Raw genomic sequence first — 24,947 nt, 5'->3', positions numbered from 1 at the left:
AGTCATCTACAGTACAGAACACAGTTAGTCATCTACAGTACAGAACACAGTTAGTCATCTACAGTACAGAACACAGTCCCCTAGTACAGAACACAGTTAGTCATCTACAGTACAGAACACAGTTAGTCATCTACAGTACAGAACACAGTTAGTCCCTACAGTACAGAACACAGTTACACAGTACAGAACACTGTTAGTCCCCTACAGTACAGAACACAGTTAGTCCCCTACAGTACAGAACACAGTTAGTCATCTACAGTACAGAACACAGTTAGTCATCTACAGTACAGAACACAGTTAGTCATCTACAGTACAGAACACAGTTAGTCATCTACAGTACAGAACACAGTTAGTCCCCTACAGTACAGAACACAGTTAGTCATCTACAGTACAGAACACAGTTAGTCACCTACAGTACAGAACACAGTTAGTCACCTACAGTACAGAACACAGTTAGTCATCTACAGTACAGAACACAGTTAGTCATCTACAGTACAGAACACAGTTATCTACAGTCAGAACACAGTTAGTCACTACAGTACAGAACACAGTTAGTCATCTACAGTACAGAACACAGTTAGTCATCCTACAGTACAGAACACAGTTAGTCATCTACAGTACAGAACACAGTTAGTCATCTACAGTACAGAACACAGTTAGTCATCTACAGTACAGAACACAGTTAGTCATCTACAGTACAGAACACAGTTAGTCATCTACAGTACAGAACACAGTTAGTCATCTACAGTACAGAACACAGTTACACAGTTAGTCACCTACAGTACAGAACACAGTTAGTCATCTACAGTACAGAACACAGTTAGTCATCTACAGTACAGAACACAGTTAGTCACCTACAGTACAGAACACAGTTAGTCAGAACACAGTTACAGTACAGAACACAGTTAGTCATCTACAGTACAGAACACAGTTAGTCATCTACAGTACAGAACACAGTTAGTCACCTACAGTACAGTTAGTCATCTACAGTACAGAACACAGTTAGTCACCTACAGTACAGAACACAGTTAGTCATCTACAGTACAGAACACAGTTAGTCATCTACAGTACAGAACACAGTTAGTCCCCTACAGTACAGAACACAGTTAGTCATCTACAGTACAGAACACAGTTAGTCATCTACAGTACAGAACACAGTTAGTCACCTACAGTACAGAACACAGTTAGTCATCTACAGTACAGAACACAGTTAGTCATCTACAGTACAGAACACAGTTAGTCACAGTTAGAACTTAGTCATCTACAGTACAGAACACAGTTACACAGTTAGTCACCTACAGTACAGAGCACAGTGTTACACAGTTAGTCATCTACAGTACAGAACACAGTTAATAATCTACAGTACAGAACACAGTTAGTCCCCTACAGTACAGAACACAGTTAGTCATCTACAGTACAGAACACAGTTAGTCACCTACAGTACAGAACACAGTTAGTCATCTACAGTACAGAACACAGTCACCTACAGTACAGAACACAGTTAGTCATCTACAGTACAGAACACAGTTAGTCATCCCTACAGTACAGAACACAGTTAGTTAGTCATCTACAGTACAGAACACAGTTAGTCATCTACAGTACAGAACACAGTTAGTCACCTACAGTACAGAACACAGTTAGTCATCTACAGTACAGAACACAGTTAGTCATCTACAGTACAGAACACAGTTAGTCACCTACAGTACAGAACACAGTTAGTCATCTACAGTACAGAACACAGTTAGTCATCTACAGTACAGAACACAGTTAGTCATCTACAGTACAGAACACAGTTAGTCATCTACAGTACAGAACACAGTTAGTCACCTACAGTACAGAACACAGTTAGTCACAGTACAGTACAGAACACAGTTAGTCATCTACAGTACAGAACACAGTTAGTCATCTACAGTACAGAAGAACAGTTAGTCCCCTACAGTACAGAACACAGTTAGTCATCTACAGTACAGAACACAGTTAGTCATCTACAGAACACAGTTAGTCATCACAGTACAGAACACAGTTAGTCATCTACAGTACAGAACACAGTTAGTCACCTACAGTACAGAACACAGTTAGTCATCTACAGTACAGAACACAGTTAGTCATCTACAGTACAGAACACAGTTAGTCAGAACTACAGTACAGAACACAGTTAGTCATCTACAGTACAGAACACAGTTAGTCATCTACAGTACAGAACACAGTTACAGAACAGTTAGTCACCTACAGTACAGAACACAGTTAGTCATCTACAGTACAGAACACAGTTAGTCATCTACAGTACAGAACACAGTTAGTCATCTACAGTACAGAACACAGTTAGTTAGTCATCTACAGTACAGAACACAGTTAGTCACTACAGTACAGAACACAGTTAGTCATCTACAGTACAGAACACAGTTAGTCATCTACAGTACAGAACACAGTTAGTCATCTACAGTACAGAACACAGTTAGTCACCTACAGTACAGAACACAGTTCAGTCAGAACACAGTTAGTCATCTACAGTACAGAACACAGTTAGTCACCTACAGTACAGAACACAGTTAGTCATCTACAGTACAGAACACAGTTAGTCATCTACAGTACAGAACACAGTTACACAGTTAGTCACCTACAGTACAGAACACAGTTAGTCATCTACAGTACAGAACACAGTTAGTCATCTACAGTACAGAACACAGTTAGTCATCTACAGTACAGAACACAGTTAGTCATCTACAGTACAGAACACAGTTAGTCACAGTTAGAACACACCTACAGTACAGAACACAGTTAGTCATCTACAGTACAGAACACAGTTAGTCATCTACAGTACAGAACACAGTTAGTCATCTACAGTACAGAACACAGTTAGTCATCTACAGTACAGAACACAGTTAGTCACCTACAGTACAGAACACAGTTAGTCATCTACAGTACAGAACACAGTTAGTCATCTACAGTACAGAACACAGTTAGTCATCTACAGTACAGAACACAGTTATCTACAGTTAGTCACCTACAGTACAGAACACAGTTAGTCATCTACAGTACAGAACACAGTTAGTCATCTACAGTACAGAACACAGTTAGTCATCTACAGTACAGAACACACACAGTTAGTCACCTACAGTACAGAACACAGTTAGTCATCTACAGTACAGAACACAGTTAGTCACAGTACTACAGTCATCTACAGTACAGAACACAGTTAGTCACAGTACAGAACACAGTTAGTCATCTACAGTACAGAACACAGTTAGTCATCTACAGTACAGAACACAGTTAGTCATCTACAGTACAGAACACAGTTAGTCCCCTACAGTACAGAACACAGTTAGTCACCTACAGTACAGAACACAGTTAGTACAGAACACAGTTAGTCATCTACAGTACAGAACACAGTTAGTCATCTACAGTACAGAACACAGTCACCTACAGTACAGAACACAGTTAGTCCCCTACAGTACAGAACACAGTTAGTCATCTACAGTACAGAACACAGTTAGTCATCTACAGTACAGAACACAGTTAGTCATCTACAGTACAGAACACAGTTACACAGTTAGTCACCTACAGTACAGAACACAGTTAGTCATCTACAGAACACAGTTAGTCACAGAACACAGTTAGTCATCTACAGTACAGAACACAGTTAGTCATCTACAGTACAGAACACAGTTAGTCATCTACAGTACAGAACACAGTTAGTCACACAGTACAGAACACAGTTAGTCACCTACAGTACAGAACACAGTTAGTCATCTACAGTACAGAACACAGTTAGTCTACAGTACTACAGTACAGAACACAGTTAGTCACCTACAGTACAGAACACAGTTAGTCATCTACAGTACAGAACACAGTTAGTCCCCTACAGTACAGAACACAGTTAGTCATCTACAGTACAGAACACAGTTAGTCATCTACAGTACAGAACACAGTTAGTCATCTACAGTACAGAACACAGTTAGTCATCTACAGTACAGAACACAGTTAGTACAGTACAGAACACAGTTAGTCACCTACAGTACAGAACACAGTTACACAGTTAGTCACCTACAGTACAGAACACAGTTAGTCACAGTACAGAACACAGTACAGAACACAGTTAGTCATCTACAGTACAGAACACAGTTAGTCATCTACAGTACAGAACACAGTTAGTCATCTACAGTACAGAACACAGTTAGTCATCTACAGTACAGAACACAGTTAGTCATCTACAGTACAGAACACAGTTAGTCATCTACAGTACAGAACACAGTTACACAGTTAGTCATCTACAGTACAGAACACAGTTAGTCATCTACAGTACAGAACACAGTTAGTCACCTACAGTACAGAACACAGTTAGTCATCTACAGTACAGAACACAGTTAGTCATCTACAGTACAGAACACAGTTAGTCATCACAGTACAGAACACAGTTAGTCATCTACAGTACAGAACACAGTTAGTCCCTACAGTACAGAACACAGTTAGTCATCTACAGTACAGAACACAGTTAGTCATCCTACAGTACAGAACACAGTTAGTCATCTACAGTACAGAACACAGTTAGTCATCCTACAGTACAGAACACAGTTAGTCATCTACAGTACAGAACACAGTTAGTCCCCTACAGTACAGAACACAGTTAGTCCCCTACAGTACAGAACACAGTTAGTCATCTACAGTACAGAACACAGTTAGTCATCTACAGTACAGAACACAGTTAGTCATCTACAGTACAGAACACAGTTAGTCCCCTACAGTACAGAACACAGTTAGTCATCTACAGTACAGAACACAGTTAGTCATCTACAGTACAGAACACAGTTAGTCATCTACAGTACAGAACACAGTTAAGCAGTTAGTCACCTACAGTACAGAACACAGTTAGTCATCTACAGTACAGAACACAGTTAGTCACCTACAGTACAGAACACAGTTAGTCATCTACAGTACAGAACACAGTTAGTCCCCTACAGTACAGAACACAGTTAGTCATCTACTGTACAGAACAGAGTCACCTACAGTACAGAACACAGTTAGTCATCTACAGTACAGAACACAGTTAGTCACCTACAGTACAGAACACAGTTAGTCACCTACAGTACAGAACACAGTTAGTCATCTACAGTACAGAACACAGTTAGTCATCTACAGTACAGAACACAGTTAGTCCCCTACAGTACAGAACACAGTTAGTCATCTACAGTACAGAACACAGTTAGTCATCTACAGTACAGAACACAGTTAGTCATCTACAGTACAGAACACAGTTAGTCATCTACAGTACAGAACACAGTTAGTCATCTACAGTACAGAACACAGTTACAGGGTTAGTCATCTACAGTACAGAACACAGTTAGTCATCTACAGTACAGAACACAGTTAGTCATCTACAGTACAGAACACAGTTAGTCATCTACAGTACAGAACACAGTTAGTCATCTACAGTACAGAACACAGTTAGTCCCTACAGTACAGAACACAGTTAGTCACCTACAGTTAGTCAGTCCTACAGTACAGAACACAGTTAGTCATCTACAGTACAGAACACAGTTAGTCATCTACAGTACAGAACACAGTTAGTCATCTACAGTACAGAACACAGTTACACAGTTAGTCACCTACAGTACAGAACACAGTTAGTCATCTACAGTACAGAACACAGTTAGTCATCTACAGTACAGAACACAGTTAGTCATCTACAGTACAGAACACAGTTACACAGTTAGTCACCTACAGTACAGAACACAGTTAGTCATCTACAGTACAGAACACAGTTACACAGTTAGTCACCTACAGTACAGAACACAGTTAGTCAGAGTTAGTCACCTACAGTACAGAACACAGTTAGTCACCTACAGTACAGAACACAGTTAGTCATCTACAGTACAGAACACAGTTAGTCATCTACAGTACAGAACACAGTTAGTCATCTACAGTACAGAACACAGTTAGTCATCTACAGTACAGAACACAGTTAGTCACCTACAGTACAGAACACAGTTAGTCCCCTACAGTACAGAACACAGTTAGTCATCTACAGTTAGTCATCTACAGTACAGAACACAGTTAGTCATCTACAGTACAGAACACAGTTAGTCATCTACAGTACAGACACAGTTAGTCACCTACAGTACAGAACACAGTTAGTCATCTACAGTACAGAACACAGTTAGTCACCTACAGTACAGAACACAGTTAGTCATCTACAGTACAGAACACAGTTAGTCACCTACAGTACAGAACACAGTTAGTCATCTACAGTACAGAACACAGTTACACAGTTAGTCACCTACAGTACAGAACACAGTTAGTCATCTACAGTACAGAACACAGTTAGTCATCTACAGTACAGAACACAGTTAGTCATCTACAGTACAGAACACAGTTAGTCATCTACAGTACAGAACACAGTTAGTCATCTACAGTACAGAACACAGTTACAGAACACAGTTAGTCATCTACAGTACAGAACACAGTTAGTCATCTACAGTACAGAACACAGTTACAGTACAGAACACAGTTAGTCATCTACAGTACAGAACACAGTTAGTCATCTACAGTACAGAACACAGTTAGTCAGAACACAGTTAGTCAGTACAGAACACAGTTAGTCATCTACAGTACAGAACACAGTTACAGTCATCTACAGTACAGAACACAGTTAGTCATCTACAGTACAACACAACACAGTTAGTCATCTACAGTACAGAACACAGTTAGTCACCTACAGTACAGAACACAGTTAGTCATCTACAGTACAGAACACAGTTAGTCATCTACAGTACAGAACACAGTTACAGTACAGAACACAGTTACAGTACAGAACACAGTTAGTCACCTAGAGTACAGAACACAGTTAGTCCCCTACAGTAGTTAGTCATCTACAGTACAGAACACAGTTAGTCCCAGTACAGTACAGAGTCATCTACACAGTTAGTCATCCTACAGTACAGAACACAGTTAGTCATCCTACAGTACAGAACACAGTTAGTCATCTACAGTACAGAACACAGTTAGTCATCTACAGTACAGAACACAGTTAGTCATCTACAGTACAGAACACAGTTAGTCATCTACAGTACAGAACACAGTTAGTCCCCTACAGTACAGAACACAGTTAGTCATCTACAGTACAGAACACAGTTAGTCCCCTACAGTACAGAACACAGTTAGTCATCTACAGTACAGAACACAGTTAGTCCCCTACAGTACAGAACACAGTTAGTCACAGTACAGAACACAGTTAGTCATCTACAGTACAGAACACAGTTAGTCATCTACAGTACAGAACACAGTTAGTCATCTACAGTACAGAACACAGTTAGTCATCTACAGTACAGAACACAGTTAGTCATCTACAGTACAGAACACAGTTAGTCATCTACAGTACAGAACACAGTTAGTCATCTACAGTACAGAACACAGTTAGTCATCTACAGTACAGAACACAGTTAGTCATCTACAGTACAGAACACAGTTAGTCATCTACAGTACAGAACACAGTTAGTCATCTACAGTACAGAACACAGTTAGTCACCTACAGTACAGAACACAGTTAGTCATCTACAGTTAGAACACAGTTAGTCAGTACAGAACACAGTTAGTCATCTACAGTACAGAACACAGTTAGTCATCTACAGTACAGAACACAGTTACACAGTTAGTCACCTACAGTACAGAACACAGTTAGTCATCTACAGTACAGAACACAGTTAGTCCCCTACAGTACAGAACACAGTTAGTCATCTACAGTACAGAACACAGTTAGTCATCTACAGTACAGAACACAGTTAGTCATCTACAGTACAGTACAGAACACAGTTAGTCCCCTACAGTACAGAACACAGTTAGTCATCTACAGTACAGAACACAGTTAGTCATCTACAGTACAGAACACAGTTAGTCATCTACAGTACAGAACACAGTTAGTCATCTACACAGTTAGAACACAGTACAGAACACAGTTAGTCATCTACAGTACAGAACACAGTTAGTCATCTACAGTACAGAACACAGTTAGTCATCTACAGTACAGAACACAGTTAGTCATCTACAGTACAGAACACAGTTAGTCATCTACAGTACAGAACACAGTTAGTCCCCTACAGTACAGAACACAGTTAGTCATCTACAGTACAGAACACAGTTAGTCCCCTACAGTACAGAACACAGTTAGTCACCTACAGTACAGAACACAGTTAGTCATCTACAGTACAGAACACAGTTAGTCATCTACAGTTACAGAAGAACACAGTTAGTCATCACACAGTACAGAACACAGTTAGTCCCCTACAGTACAGAACACAGTTAGTCATCTACAGTACAGAACACAGTTAGTCATCTACAGTACAGAACACAGTTAGTCATCTACAGTACAGAACACAGTTAGTCATCTACAGTACAGAACACAGTTAGTCACCTACAGTACAGAACACAGTTAGTCATCTACAGTACAGAACACAGTTAGTCATCTACAGTACAGAACACAGTTAGTCATCTACAGTACAGAACACAGTTAGTCATCTACAGTACAGAACACAGTTAGTCACCTACAGTACAGAACACAGTTAGTCATCTACAGTACAGAACACAGTTAGTCATCTACAGTACAGAACACAGTTAGTCATCTACAGTACAGAACACAGTTACACAGTTAGTCATCTACAGTACAGAACACAGTTAGTCATCTACAGTACAGAACACAGTTAGTCACAGAACACAGTTAGTCACCTACAGTACAGAACACAGTTACACAGTTAGTCCCCTACAGTACAGAACACAGTTAGTCCCCTACAGTACAGAACACAGTTAAACAGTTAGTCACCTACAGTACAGAACAGAACTGTAACCTGCCTAAATGACGACCGACCTGTAGCACTAACGTCTGTTGCCATGAAGTGCTTTGAAATGCTGGTCATGTCTCACATCAACACCATTATCCCAGAAACCCTAGAACCACTCCAATTTGCATACCGCCCCAACAGATCCACAGATGAATCAGTCTCTATTGCATTCAACACTGCCCTTTCCCACCTGGACTAGAGGAACACCTATGTGAGAATGCTATTCATTGACTACAGCTCAGCATTCAACACCATAGTGTCCTCAAAGCTCATCACTAAGCTAAGGATCATGGGACTAAACACATACCTCTGCAACTGGATCCTGGACTTCCTGACAGGCCACCACCAGGTGGTAAGGGTAGGTAACAACACATCCACACTGGGGCCCTTCAGGGGTGTGTACTTAGTCCCCTCCTGTACTCCCTGTTCACTCATGACTGCGTGGCCAGGCGCGACTCCAACACCATCATTACGTTTGCTGACGACCCAACAGTGGTAGGCCTGATCACCGACAACGATGAGACAGCCTATATGGCGGAGGTCAGAGACCTGGCATTGTGGTGCATAACAACCTCTCCCTCGACGTCAGCAAGACAAAGGAGCTGATTGTGGACTACAGAAAATGGAGGGCCGAGCCACCCCCATCCACATCAACGGAACTGTAGTGGAGCGGGTTGAGAGTCCATTGGCGTCCACATCACTAAGGATCTATCATGGTCCAAACTAGTCTTGGGCAGTAAACTGTATACCAGGTATTCGGAAACAGGATGGTTTTTCAATAACGTCAAGGTTTAAACTATTTATTTTATGTGTTTTATTTACATTTAAATATTTGTAGCTACTTTTTAAGTTGAAGAAGAAATTTTTGGAGAATATTGGCCGCTTCGACCACAAGGCACTACAGAGGGTAGTGTATACGGCCCAGTCCATCACTGGGGCCAAGCTCCCTGCCATCTAGTACCTATATAACACACTGTGTGAGACCAAGGCCCTAAAAATTGTCAAAGACTCCAGACACCAGCCATAGACAGTTCTCTCTGCTACCACATGGCAAGCTGGAACCAACAGGAGCCTGAACAACTTCTAACCCCAAGCCATAAGACTGCTAAATAGTTAGTTAAATAGTTAACAGGACCATTTGCATTGACTCTTTTTGTACTTTTTTGACTCTTCACATTCGCTCGTTACTGGTTCCCCATGTAGCCAAGATAATGTTAAGTGTTATTACTTTTCTCAACACTCTTTCTCTCTGCATTGTTGGGAAGGGCCCGTAAGTAAGCATTTCACTGTTAGTCTCTACCTGTTGATTACCAAGCATTTCACTGTTAGTCTACACCTGTTGTTTACCAAGCATTTCACTGTTAGTCTCCACCTGTTGTTTACAAAGCATGTGGCAAATAACATTTGATTTGATGTCTCACCACGTGGCGGTCGTAGGGGTTCCGTGGTGGTCTGGTCGGCACGGTAACATTAACAGGAAGTCGGACCCTTTCGATGATGCTGCGCACCGTGTGGTCAGCTCCCAGCATGCCCTGCTCCAGAGGGGAGCGCGTGCAGAACCGTCCTCGGCAGGCGAAGGGCAGAGAGATGCTCTGATTGGTCCGATGGTTCATACACACCAGACATGGAGTTTTACCTGAAACAAAGTGAGAGCTCAGGGTGTGGTGTGAAACAGAGAGAGAGCTCAGGGTGTGGTGTGAAATAGAGAGAGAGCTCAGGGTGTGGTGTGAAATAGAGAGAGAGCTCAGGGTGTGGTGTGAAACAGAGAGAGAGCTCAGGGTGTGGTGTGAAACAGAGAGAGCTCAGGGTGTGGTGTGAAACAGAGAGAGCTCAGGGTGTGGTGTGAAATAGAGAGAGAGCTCAGGGTGTGGTGTGAAATAGAGAGAGAGCTCAGGGTGTGGTATGAAATAGAGAGAGAGCTCAGGGTGTGGTGTGAAACAGAGAGAGAGCTCAGGGTGTGGTGTGAAACAGAGAGAGAGCTCAGGGTGTGGTGTGAAACAGAGAGAGAGCTCAGGGTGTGGTGTGAAATAGAGAGAGAGCTCAGGGTGTGGTGTGAAATAGAGAGAGAGCTCAGGGTGTGGTGTGGAATAGAGAGAGAGCTCAGGGTGTGGTATGAAATAGAGAGAGAGCTCAGGGTGTGGTGTGAAATAGAGAGAGAGCTCAGGGTGTGGTGTGAAACAGAGAGAGAGCTCAGGGTGTGGTGTGAAATAGAGAGAGAGCTCAGGGTGTGGTGTGAAATAGAGAGAGCTCAGGGTGTGGTATGAAATAGAGAGCTCAGGGTGTGGTGTGAAATAGAGAGAGAGCTCAGGGTGTGGTGTGAAATAGAGAGAGATCTCAGGGTGTGGTGTGAAACAGAGAGAGAGCTCAGGGTGTGGTGTGAAACAGAGAGAGAGCTCAGGGTGTGGTGTGAAATAGAGAGAGAGCTCAGGGTGTGGTGTGAAATAGAGAGAGAGAGCTCAGGGTGTGGTGTGAAACAGAGAGAGAGCTCAGGGTGTGGTGTGAAATAGAGAGAGAGCTCAGGGTGTGGTATGAAACAGAGAGAGAGCTCAGGGTGTGGTGTGAAATAGAGAGAGAGCTCAGGGTGTAGTGTGAAACAGAGAGAGAGCTCAGGGTGTGGTGTGAAATAGAGAGAGCTCAGGGTGTGGTGTGAAACAGAGAGAGCTCAGGGTGTGGTGTGAAACAGAGAGAGAGCTCAGGGTGTGGTGTGAAACAGAGAGAGCTCAGGGTGTGGTGTGAAACAGAGAGAGAGCTCAGGGTGTGGTGTGAAACAGAGAGAGAGCTCAGGGTGTGGTGTGAAACAGAGAGAGAGCTCAGGGTGTGGTGTGAAACAGAGAGAGAGCTCAGGGTGTGGTGTGAAACAGAGAGAGAGCTCAGGGTGTGGTGTGAAACAGAGAGAGAGCTCAGGGTGTGGAGTGGTGTGTGGGTCTTACTGCGGGGGGTCTTCCCCAGGCGTCTCAGGAGCGCGCTCAGTCCAGTCTTCTCCGTGGTGGGCGTGGCTGTGAGAAACTCTGCCTTTCCCGTGAGTGACAGCTCATCACCAGGCTGCAGCACCACACTGTACGACTCACTGTCCTCACTGAACTCCCCTGACAGAACCTACACACACACACACACACACACACACACACACACACACACACACACACACACACACACACACACACACACACACACACACACACACACACACACACACACACACACACACACAGAGCAGGGTTTGTGATGTATAGCTGAAATAGACAGCGTAGAGCTGACTGAAGCTCCTTCAGCCCTGACCTTGACAGTGAAGCTGATAGTTTCCATGGCGAAGACGCGGTCAGGGAACATTCCGGCCACTTCCTCCACCGAGGAGAAATACTGGATGGGGTCCCTAACGTCTCTGTCTTCATCTATCAGACGGAACCTACCTACACACAGACAGGGAGAGACATGGTTCATTTAGTTAAATATTTCAACAACTAAAAGGGGGAGGAACATGGTCTCTAAACATGGAGGAGACGTGGTCTCTAAACATGGAGGAGACATGGTCTCTAAACATGGAGGAGACGTGGTCTCTAAACATGGAGGAGACATGGTCTCTAAACATGGAGGAGACGTGGTCTCTAAACATGGAGGAGACATGGTCTCTAAACATGGAGGAGACGTGGTCTCTAAACATGGAGGAGACATGGTCTCTAAACGTGGAGGAGACATGGTCTCTAAACATGGAGGAGACGTGGTCTCTAAACATGGAGGAGACATGGTCTCTAAACATGGAGGAGACGTGGTCTCTAAACATGGAGGAGACATGGTCTCTAAACATGGAGGAGACGTGGTCTCTAAACATGGAGGAGACATGGTCTCTAAACATGGAGGAGACATGGTCTCTAAACATGGAGGAGACGTGGTCTCTAAACATGGAGGAGACATGGTCTCTAAACATGGAGGAGACGTGGTCTCTAAACATGGAGGAGACGTGGTCTCTAAACATGGAGGAGACGTGGTCTCTAAACATGGAGGAGACGTGGTCTCTAAACATGGAGGAGACGTGGTCTCTAAACATGGAGGAGACATGGTCTCTAAACATGGAGGAGACGTGGTCTCTAAACATGGAGGAGACGTGGTCTCTAAACATGGAGGAGACGTGGTCTCTAAACATGGAGGAGACGTGGTCTCTAAACATGGAGGAGACATGGTCTCTAAACATGGAGGAGACATGGTCTCTAAACATGGAGGAGACGTGGTCTCTAAACATGGAGGAGACGTGGTCTCTAAACATGGAGGAGACGTGGTCTCTAAACATGGAGGAGACGTGGTCTCTAAACGTGGAGGAGACATGGTCTCTAAACATGGAGGAGACGTGGTCTCTAAACATGGAGGAGACGTGGTCTCTAAACGTGGAGGAGACGTGGTCTCTAAACGTGGAGGAGACATGGTCTCTAAACATGGAGGAGACGTGGTCTCTAAACGTGGAGGAGACGTGGTCTCTAAACATGGAGGAGACGTGGTCTCTAAACATGGAGGAGACGTGGTCTCTAAACGTGGTCTCTAAACATGGAGGAGACGTGGTCTCTAAACATGGAGGAGACGTGGTCTCTAAACGTGGTCTCTAAACATGGAGGAGACGTGGTCTCTAAACATGGAGGAGACGTGGTCTCTAAACGTGGTCTCTAAACATGGAGGAGACGTGGTCTCTAAACATGGTCTCTAAACATGGAGGAGACGTGGTCTCTAAACATGGAGGAGACGTGGTCTCTAAACATGGAGGAGACGTGGTCTCTAAACATGGAGGAGACATGGTCTCTAAACGTGGAGGAGACATGGTCTCTAAACATGGAGGAGACGTGGTCTCTAAACATGGAGGAGACATGGTCTCTAAACGTGGAGGAGACATGGTCTCTAAACGTGGAGGAGACGTGGTCTCTAAACATGGAGGAGACATGGTCTCTAAACATGGAGGAGACGTGGTCTCTAAACATGGTCTCTAAACATGGAGGAGACGTGGTCTCTAAACGTGGAGGAGACATGGTCTCTAAACATGGTCTCTAAACATGGAGGAGACGTGGTCTCTAAACATGGAGGAGACGTGGTCTCTAAACATGGAGGAGACGTGGTCTCTCAACATGGAGGAGACGTGGTCTCTAAACATGGAGGAGACGTGGTCTCTAAACATGGAGGAGACGTGGTCTCTAAACATGGAGGAGACGTGGTCTCTAAACATGGAGGAGACGTGGTCTCTAAACATGGAGGAGACATGGTCTCTAAACATGGGGGAGACGTGGTCTCTAAACATGGTCTCTAAACATGGAGGAGACATGGTCTCTAAACATGGGGGAGACGTGGTCTCTAAACATGGTCTCTAAACGTGGAGGAGACGTGGTCTCTAAACATGGAGGAGACATGGTCTCTAAACATGGAGGAGACATGGTCTCTAAACATGGAGGAGACGTGGTCTCTAAACATGGAGGAGACGTGGTCTCTAAACATGGAGGAGACGTGGTCTCTAAACGTGGAGGAGACATGGTCTCTAAACATGGAGGAGACGTGGTCTCTAAACATGGAGGAGACGTGGTCTCTAAACATGGAGGAGACGTGGTCTCTAAACATGGAGGAGACATGGTCTCTAAACAGGAAGGAGACGTGGTCTCTAAACATGGTTTCTAGTCAGAGAGAAAAGGAAGTGTTCAAACTTTCTATAACAAATATTAAGAAGCAGACTGTTGCCAGTGGCGTAACCCCCCCTTCAGGCGGCACCTTAGCTAACTCTGGCCTCCTCTCTCAGCCAATCAGAAGCTAGAGAGGTTGTTATGGTAACCGTTAAACAAGCTCCATTCTCACACTGAACAGAGATACGTCACTATGGAGACACACAAACAACCTCTATCTCTTTGTTGACTGTTGCTGGGTGTTATCAATCTTCATCAGCACCGGCCTGTAGCTCTCTCCTGGCCTCCTCTCTCAGCCAATCAGAAGCTAGAGAGGTTGTTATGGTAACCGTTAAACAAGCTCCATTCTCACACTGAACAGAGATACATCACTATAGAGACACACAAACAACCTCTATCTCTTTGTTGACTGTTGCTGGGTGTTATCAATCTCCATCAGCACCGGCCTGTAGCTCTCTCCTGGCCTCCTCTCTCAGCCAATCAGAAGCTAGAGAGGTTGTTATGGTAACCGTTAAACAAGCTCCATTCTCACACTGAACAGAGATACATCACTATGGAGACACACAAACAACCTCTATCTCTTTGTTGACTGTTGCTGGGTGTTATCAATCTCCATCAGCACCGGCCTGTAGCTCTCTCCTGGCCTCCTCTCTCAGCCAATCAGAAGCTAGAGAGGTTGTTATGGTAACCGTTAAACAAGCTCCATTCTCACACTGAACAGAGATACATCACTATGGAGACACACAAACAACCTCTATCTCTTTGTTGACTGTTGCTGGGTGTTATCAATCTCCATCAGCACCGGCCTGTAGCTCTCTCCTGGCCTCTTTACACCAAGTCTGAATTTGTCCTGCTAGGTGACCTAAACTGGGACATGCTTAACCACCTGACCAAGTCCTAAAGAAATGGGACTCACTAAATCTTTCTGATATTATTACCAATCCCACAAGGTATGACTCCAAACACCCAGAAAAGGCTACTCTCCTTGATGTTATCTTCACAAATAGTCCTGATAGGTATCAGTCTGGTGTTTTCTGTAATGACCTTAGTGATCACTGTTTTACTGCCTGTGTTCATAAAGGTTATCCTCACAAATAGTCCTGATAGGTATCAGTCTGGTGTTTTCTGTAATGACCTTAGTGATCACTGTTTTACTGCCTGTGTTCATAAAGGTCAGCTCATAAAGCTCAGTGAAACGACCTTAGTGATCACTGTTTTACTGCCTGTGTTCATAAAGGATGCTCAGTGAAACGACCTTAGTGATCACTGTTTTACTGCCTGTGTTCATAAAGGATGCTCAGTGAAACGACCTTAGTGATCACTGTTTTACTGCCTGTGTTCATAAAGGCTGCTCAGTGAAACGACCTTCATGATCACTGTTTTACTGCCTGTGTTCATAAAGGATGCTCAGTGAAACGACCTTAGTGATCACTGTTTTACTGCCTGTGTTCATAAAGGTTATCTGCTCAGTGAAACAACCTTAGTGATCACTGTTTTACTGCCTGTGTTCATAAAGGATGCTCAGTGAAACGACCTTAGTGATCACTGTTTTACTGCCTGTGTTCATAAAGGATGCTCAGTGAAACGACCTTAGTGATCACTGTTTTACTGCCTGTGGTCATAAAGGATGCTCAGTGAAACGACCTTAGTGATCACTGTTTTACTGCCTGTGTTCATAAAGGATGCTCAGTGAAACGACCTTAGTGATCACTGTTTTACAGCCTGTGTTCATAAAGGATGCTCAGTGAAACGACCTTAGTGATCACTGTTTTACTGCCTGTGTTCATAAAGGATGCTCAGTGAAACGACCTTAGTGATCACTGTTTTACAGCCTGTGTTCATAAAGGATGCTCAGTGAAACGACCTTAGTGATCACTGTTTTACAGCCTGTGTTCATAAAGGATGCTCAGTGAAACGACCTTAGTGATCACTGTTTTACAGCCTGTGTTCATAAAGGATGCTCAGTGAAACGACCTTAGTGATCACTGTTTTACAGCCTGTGTTCATAAAGGTTATCTGCTCAGTGAAACGACCTTAGTGATCACTGTTTTACAGCCTGTGTTCATAAAGGATGCTCAGTGAAACAACCTTAGTGATCACTGTTTTACAGCCTGTGTTCATAAAGGTTATCTGCTCAGTGAAATGACCTTAGTGATCACTGTTTTACAGCCTGTGTTCATAAAGGATGCTCAGTGAAACGACCTTAGTGATCACTGTTTTACTGCCTGTGTTCATAAAGGATGCTCAGTGAAACGACCTTAGTGATCACTGTTTTACTGCCTGTGTTCATAAAGGATGCTCAGTGAAACGACCTTAGTGATCACTGTTTTACTGCCTGTGTTCATAAAGGATGCTCAGTGAAACGACCTTAGTGATCACTGTTTTACTGCCTGTGTTCATAAAGGATGCTCAGTGAAACGACCTTAGTGATCACTGTTTTACAGCCTGTGTTCATAAAGGATGCTCAGTGAAACAACCTTAGTGATCACTGTTTTACTGCCTGTGTTCATAAAGGATGCTCAGTGAAACGACCTTAGTGATCACTGTTTTACTGCCTGTGTTCATAAAGGATGCTCAGTGAAACGACCTTAGTGATCACTGTTTTACAGCCTGTGTTCATAAAGGTTATCCTCACAAATAGTCCTGATAGGTATCAGTCTGGTGTTTTCTGTAATGACCTTAGTGATCACTGTTTTACTGCCTGTGTTCATAAAGGTTATCCTCACAAATAGTCCTGATAGGTATCAGTCTGGTGTTTTCTCTAATGACCTTAGTGATCACTGTTTTACTGCCTGTGTTCATAAAGGTTATCCTCACAAATAGTCCTGATAGGTATCAGTCTGGTGTTTTCTGTAATGACCTTAGTGATCACTGTTTTACAGCCTGTGTTCATAAAGGTCAGCTCATAAAGCTCAGTGAAACGACCTTAGTGATCACTGTTTTACTGCCTGTGTTCATAAAGGATGCTCAGTGAAACGACCTTAGTGATCACTGTTTTACTGCCTGTGTTCATAAAGGATGCTCAGTGAAACGACCTTCGTGATCACTGTTTTACTGCCTGTGTTCATAAAGGATGCTCAGTGAAACGACCTTAGTGATCACTGTTTTACTGCCTGTGTTCATAAAGGTTATCTGCTCAGTGAAACAACCTTAGTGATCACTGTTTTACTGCCTGTGTTCATAAAGGATGCTCAGTGAAACGACCTTAGTGATCACTGTTTTACTGCCTGTGTTCATAAAGGATGCTCAGTGAAACGACCTTAGTGATCACTGTTTTACTGCCTGTGGTCATAAAGGATGCTCAGTGAAACGACCTTAGTGATCACTGTTTTACTGCCTGTGTTCATAAAGGATGCTCAGTGAAACGACCTTAGTGATCACTGTTTTACAGCCTGTGTTCATAAAGGATGCTCAGTGAAACCGACCTTAGTGATCACTGTTTTACTGCCTGTGTTCATAAAGGATGCTCAGTGAAACGACCTTAGTGATCACTGTTTTACAGCCTGTGTTCATAAAGGATGCTCAGTGAAACGACCTTAGTGATCACTGTTTTACAGCCTGTGTTCATAAAGGATGCTCAGTGAAACGACCTTAGTGATCACTGTTTTACAGCCTGTGTTCATAAAGGTTATCTGCTCAGTGAAACGACCTTAGTGATCACTGTTTTACAGCCTGTGTTCATAAAGGATGCTCAGTGAAACAACCTTAGTGATCACTGTTTTACAGCCTGTGTTCATAAAGGTTATCTGCTCAGTGAAATGACCTTAGTGATCACTGTTTTACAGCCTGTGTTCATAAAGGATGCTCAGTGAAAAGACCTTAGTGATCACTGTTTTACTGCCTGTGTTCATAAAGGATGCTCAGTGAAACGACCTTAGTGATCACTGTTTTACTGCCTGTGTTCATAAAGGATGCTCAGTGAAACGACCTTAGTGATCACTGTTTTACTGCCTGTGTTCATAAAGGATGCTCAGTGAAACGACCTTAGTGATCACTGTTTTACTGCTTGTGTTCATAAAGGATGCTCAGTGAAACGACCTTAGTGATCACTGTTTTACAGCCTGTGTTCATAAAGGATGCTCAGTGAAACAACCTTAGTGATCACTGTTTTACAGCCTGTGTTCATAAAGGTTATCTGCTCAGTGAAACGACCTTAGTGATCACTGTTTTACAGCCTGTGTTCATAAAGGATGCTCAGTGAAACAACCTTAGTGATCACTGTTTTACAGCCTGTGTTCATAAAGGTTATCTGCTCAGTGAAACGACCTTAGTGATCACTGTTTTACAGCCTGTGTTCATAAAGGATGCTCAGTGAAACGACCTTAGTGATCACTGTTTTACTGCCTGTGTTCATAAAGGATGCTCAGTGAAACGACCTTAGTGATCACTGTTTCACTGCCTGTGTTCATAAAGGATGCTCAGTGAAACGACCTTAGTGATCACTGTTTTACTGCCTGTGTTCATAAAGGATGCTCAGTGAAACGACCTTAGTGATCACTGTTTTACAGCCTGTGTTCATAAAGGATGCTCAGTGAAAGCGACCTTAGTGATCACTGTTTTACTGCCTGTGTTCATAAAGGATGCTCAGTGAAACGACCTTAGTGATCACTGTTTTACAGCCTGTGTTCATAAAGGATGCTCAGTGAAACGACCTTAGTGATCACTGTTTTACAGCCTGTATTCATAAAGGATGCTCAGTGAAACGACCTTAGTGATCACTGTTTTACAGCCTGTGTTCATAAAGGATGCTCAGTGAAACGACCTTAGTGATCACTGTTTTACAGCCTGTGTTCATAAAGGATGCTCAGTGAAACGACCTTAGTGATCACTGTTTTACAGCCTGTATTCATAAAGGTTATCTGCTCAGTGAAACGACCTTAGTGATCACTGTTTTACAGCCTGTGTTCATAAAGGATGCTCAGTGAAACGACCTTAGTGATCACTGTTTTACTGCCTGTGTTCATAAAGGTTATCCTCACAAATAGTCCTGATAGGTATCAGTCTGGTGTTTTCTGTAATGACCTTAGTGATCACTGTTTTACAGCCTGTGTTCATAAAGGTCAGCTCATAAAGCTCAGTGAAACGACCTTAGTGATCACTGTTTTACTGCCTGTGTTCATAAAGGATGCTCAGTGAAACGACCTTAGTGATCACTGTTTTACTGCCTGTGTTCATAAAGGATGCTCAGTGAAAAGACCTTAGTGATCACTGTTTTACTGCCTGTGTTCATAAAGGATGCTCAGTGAAACGACCTTAGTGATCACTGTTTTACTGCCTGTGTTCATAAAGGATGCTCAGTGAAACGACCTTAGTGATCACTGTTTTACTGCCTGTGTTCATAAAGGATGCTCAGTGAAACGACCTTAGTGATCACTGTTTTACTGCCTGTGTTCATAAAGGATGCTCAGTGAAACGACCTTAGTGATCACTGTTTTACAGCCTGTGTTCATAAAGGATGCTCAGTGAAACGACCTTAGTGATCACTGTTTTACTGCCTGTGTTCATAAAGGATGCTCAGTGAAATGACCTTAGTGATCACTGTTTTACAGCCTGTGTTCATAAAGGTTATCTGCTCAGTGAAACGACCTTAGTGATCACTGTTTTACAGCCTGTGTTCATAAAGGATGCTCAGTGAAACAACCTTAGTGATCACTGTTTTACAGCCTGTGTTCATAAAGGTTATCTGCTCAGTGAAATGACCTTAGTGATCACTGTTTTACAGCCTGTGTTCATAAAGGATGCTCAGTGAAAAGACCTTAGTGATCACTGTTTTACTGCCTGTGTTCATAAAGGATGCTCAGTGAAACGACCTTAGTGATCACTGTTTTACTGCCTGTGTTCATAAAGGATGCTCAGTGAAACGACCTTAGTGATCACTGTTTTACTGCTTGTGTTCATAAAGGATGCTCAGTGAAACGACCTTAGTGATCACTGTTTTACAGCCTGTGTTCATAAAGGATGCTCAGTGAAACAACCTTAGTGATCACTGTTTTACAGCCTGTGTTCATAAAGGTTATCTGCTCAGTGAAAACGACCTTAGTGATCACTGTTTTACAGCCTGTGTTCATAAAGGATGCTCAGTGAAACAACCTTAGTGATCACTGTTTTACAGCCTGTGTTCATAAAGGTTATCTGCTCAGTGAAACGACCTTAGTGATCACTGTTTTACAGCCTGTGTTCATAAAGGATGCTCAGTGAAACGACCTTAGTGATCACTGTTTTACTGCCTGTGTTCATAAAGGATGCTCAGTGAAAAGCGACCTTAGTGATCACTGTTTCACTGCCTGTGTTCATAAAGGATGCTCAGTGAAACGACCTTAGTGATCACTGTTTTACTGCCTGTGTTCATAAAGGATGCTCAGTGAAACGACCTTAGTGATCACTGTTTTACAGCCTGTGTTCATAAAGGATGCTCAGTGAAACAACCTTAGTGATCACTGTTTTACTGCCTGTGTTCATAAAGGATGCTCAGTGAAACGACCTTAGTGATCACTGTTTTACTGCCTGTGTTCATAAAGGATGCTCAGTGAAACGACCTTAGTGATCACTGTTTTACAGCCTGTGTTCATAAAGGATGCTCAGTGAAACGACCTTAGTGATCACTGTTTTACAGCCTGTGTTCATAAAGGATGCTCAGTGAAACGACCTTAGTGATCACTGTTTTACAGCCTGTGTTCATAAAGGATGCTCAGTGAAACGACCTTAGTGATCACTGTTTTACAGCCTGTGTTCATAAAGGATGCTCAGTGAAACGACCTTAGTGATCACTGTTTTACAGCCTGTGTTCATAAAGGATGCTCAGTGAAACGACCTTAGTGATCACTGTTTTACAGCCTGTGTTCATAAAGGATGCTCAGTGAAACGACCTTAGTGATCACTGTTTTACAGCCTGTGTTCATAAAGGTTATCTGCTCAGTGAAACGACCTTAGTGATCACTGTTTTACAGCCTGTGTTCATAAAGGATGCTCAGTGAAACGACCTTAGTGATCACTGTTTTACTGCCTGTGTTCATAAAGGATGCTCAGTGAAACGACCTTAGTGATCACTGTTTTACAGCTTGTGTTCATAAAGGATGCTCAGTGAAACGACCTTAGTGATCACTGTTTTACAGCCTGTGTTCATAAAGGTTATCTGCTCAGTGAAACGACCTTAGTGATCACTGTTTTACAGCCTGTGTTCATAAAGGATGCTCAGTGAAACGACCTTAGTGATCACTGTTTTACAGCCTGTGTTCATAAAGGATGCTCAGTGAAACGACCTTAGTGATCACTGTTTTACAGCCTGTGTTCATAAAGGATGCTCAGTGAAACGACCTTAGTGATCACTGTTTTACAGCCTGTGTTCATAAAGGATGCTCAGTGAAACGACCTTAGTGATCACTGTTTTACAGCCTGTGTTCATAAGGTTATCTGCTCAGTGAAACGACCTTAGTGATCACTGTTTTACAGCCTGTGTTCATAAAGGATGCTCAGTGAAACGACCTTAGTGATCACTGTTTTACCCTGTGTTCATAAAGGATGCTCAGTGAAAGCGACCTTAGTGATCACTGTTTTACAGCCTGTGTTCATAAAGGATGCTCAGTGAAACGACCTTAGTGATCACTGTTTTACAGCCTGTGTTCATAAAGGTTATCTGCTCAGTGAAAAGACCTTAGTGATCACTGTTTTACTGCCTGTGTTCATAAAGGATGCTCAGTGAAACGACCTTAGTGATCACTGTTTTACTGCCTGTGTTCATAAAGGATGCTCAGTGAAACGACCTTAGTGATCACTGTTTTACTGCCTGTGTTCATAAAGGATGCTCAGTGAAACGACCTTAGTGATCACTGTTTTACAGCCTGTGTTCATAAAGGTTATCTGCTCAGTGAAACGACCTTAGTGATCACTGTTTTACAGCCTGTGTTCATAAAGGATGCTCAGTGAAACGACCTTAGTGATCACTGTTTTACAGCCTGTGTTCATAAAGGATGCTCAGAGAAACGACCTGTCCTGGTTTGTAGCAGACGCTTGCCTTCCTTCATGAACTGTAAAATGGTACAGAATCACTCTGTTATTATCTATCTATAGTCACTTCAATAACTCTACCTACATGTACATATTACCTCAACTAACCGGTGCCCCCGCACATTGACTCTGTCCCAGTACCCCCTGTATATAGCCTCCACATTGATTCTGTACCGGTACCCCCTGTATATAGCCTCCACATTGACTCTGTACCGGTACCCCCTGTATATAGCCTCCATATTGACACTGTACCGGTACCCCCTGTATATAGCCTCTACTTTGACTCTGTACCGGTACCCACTGCATATACCCTCCACACTGACTCTGTACCGGTACCCCCTGTATTTAGCCTCCACATTGACTCTGTACAGTAACACCCTGTATATAGCCTCCAAATTGACTCTGTACCGCAATACCCTGTATATAGCCTCCACATTGACTCTGTACCGGTACCCCCTGTATATAGCCTCCACATTGACTCTGTACCGGTAGCCCCTGTATATAGCCTCCACATTGACTCTGTACCGGTACCCCCTGTATATAGCCTCCATAATTGACTCTGTACCGGTACCCCCTGTATATAGCCTCCACATTGACTCTGTACCGGTACCCACATTGACTCTGTACAGTAACACCCTGTATATAGCCTCCAAATTGACTCTGTACCGCAATACCCTGTATATAGCCTCCACATTGACTCTGTACCGGTACCCCCTGTATATAGCCTCCCACATTGACTCTGTGCGGTACCCCCTGTATAGCCTCCACATTGACTCTGTACCGGTACCCCCTGCATATAGCCTCCACATTGACTCTGTACCGGTACCCCCTGCATATAGCCTCCACATTGACTCTGTACCGGTACCCCCTGCAAATAGCCTCCACATTGACTCTGTACTGGTACCCCCTGTATATAGCCTCCACACCGCCTCTGTACCGGTACCCCCTGTATATAACCTCCACATTGACTCTGTACCGGTACCCCCTGTATATAGCCTCCAAACTGACTCTGTACCGGTATGCCCTGTATATAGCCTCCACATTGACTCTGTACCGGTACCCCCTTTATATAGCCTCCACATTGACTCTGTACCGTAACACCCTGTATATAGCCTCCACATTGACTCTGTACCGTAACACCCTATATATAGCATCCACATTGACTCTGTACCAGTACCCCCTGCATATAGCCTCCACAATGACTCTGTACTGGTACCCCCTGTATATAGCCTCCACATTGACTCTGTACCGGTACCCCCTGTATATAGCCTCCACATTGACTCTGTACCGGTACCCCCTGCATATAGCCTCCACATTGACTCTGTACCGGTACCCCCTGCATATAGCCTCCACATTGACTCTGTACCGGTACCCCCTGTATATAGCCTCCACATTGACTCTGTACCGTTACCCCCTGTATATAACCTCCACATTGACTCTGTACCGGTACCCCCTTTATATATCCTCCACATTGACTCTGTACCGTAACACCCTATATATAGCATCCACATTGACTCTGTACCAGTACCCCCTGTATATAGCCTCCACATTGACTCTGTACTGGTACCCCCTGTATATAGCCTCCACATTGACTCTGTACGGTACCCCCTGTATATAGCCTCCATAATTGACTCTGTGCCGGTGCCCCTGTATAGCCTCCACATTGACTCTGTACAGTAACACCCTGTATATAGCCTCCACATTGACTCTGTGCCCTGTAACACCTATATATAGCCTCCACATTGACTCTGTGGAGTACCCCCTGCATATAGCCTCCACAATGACTCTGTACTGGTACCCCCTGTATATAGCCTCCACATTGACTCTGTGCCGGTACCTCCTGTATATAGCCTCCACATTGACTCTGTGCCAGTACCCCCTGTATATAGCCTCCCACATTGACTCTGTATCGGTACCCCCTGTATATAGCCTCCACATTGACTCTGTACCGGTACCCCCTGTATATAGCCTCCACATTGACTCTGTACGGTACCCCCTTTATATAGCCTCCACATTGACTCTGTGCCGTAACACCCTGTATATAGCCTCCATGACTCTGTGCCGTAACACCCTATAGCATCCACATTGACTCTGTACCAGTACCCCCTGCATATAGCCTCCACAATGACTCTGTACTGGTACCCCCTGTATATAGCCTCCACATTGACTCTGTACCGGTACCCCCTGTATATAGCCTCCACATTGACTCTGTGCCGGTACCCCCTGCATATAGCCTCCACATTGACTCTGTGCCGGTACCCCCTGCATATAGCCTCCACATTGACTCTGTACCGGTACCCCCTGTATATAGCCTCCCACATTGACTCTGTGCCGTTACCCCCTGTATAACCTCCACATTGACTCTGTACGGTACCCCTTTATATATCCTCCACATTGACTCTGTACCGTAACACCCTGTATATAGCATCCACATTGACTCTGTACCAGTACCCCCTGTATATAGCCT

At 43.5% G+C, this 24,947-nt stretch overlaps 1 protein-coding gene across 1 annotated transcript in view; it reads right to left on the bottom strand.

The window, feature by feature from the left end:
* gareml (GRB2 associated, regulator of MAPK1-like) overlaps window positions 1-24,947 on the bottom strand; it is a 170,502-nt gene that overhangs the window by 21,841 nt on the left and 123,714 nt on the right. The window contains exons 3-6 of the mRNA XM_065026030.1: window positions 12,108-12,238; window positions 11,759-11,924; window positions 10,253-10,464; window positions 9,217-9,251 (exon numbers count right to left, since the gene is read on the bottom strand). Of these exons, the coding sequence (XP_064882102.1) occupies window positions 9,217-9,251; window positions 10,253-10,464; window positions 11,759-11,924; window positions 12,108-12,238 (544 nt within the window). The remainder of the gene's footprint in view (window positions 1-9,216; window positions 9,252-10,252; window positions 10,465-11,758; window positions 11,925-12,107; window positions 12,239-24,947) is intronic.

This window comes from Oncorhynchus nerka, linkage group LG13 (genome assembly GCF_034236695.1).
Source record: "Oncorhynchus nerka isolate Pitt River linkage group LG13, Oner_Uvic_2.0, whole genome shotgun sequence".
Classification (NCBI taxonomy): domain Eukaryota; kingdom Metazoa; phylum Chordata; class Actinopteri; order Salmoniformes; family Salmonidae; genus Oncorhynchus; species Oncorhynchus nerka.
Note: the sequence above shows the minus strand (reverse complement) of the source record. Positions and strands in the feature narration are given on the sequence as shown.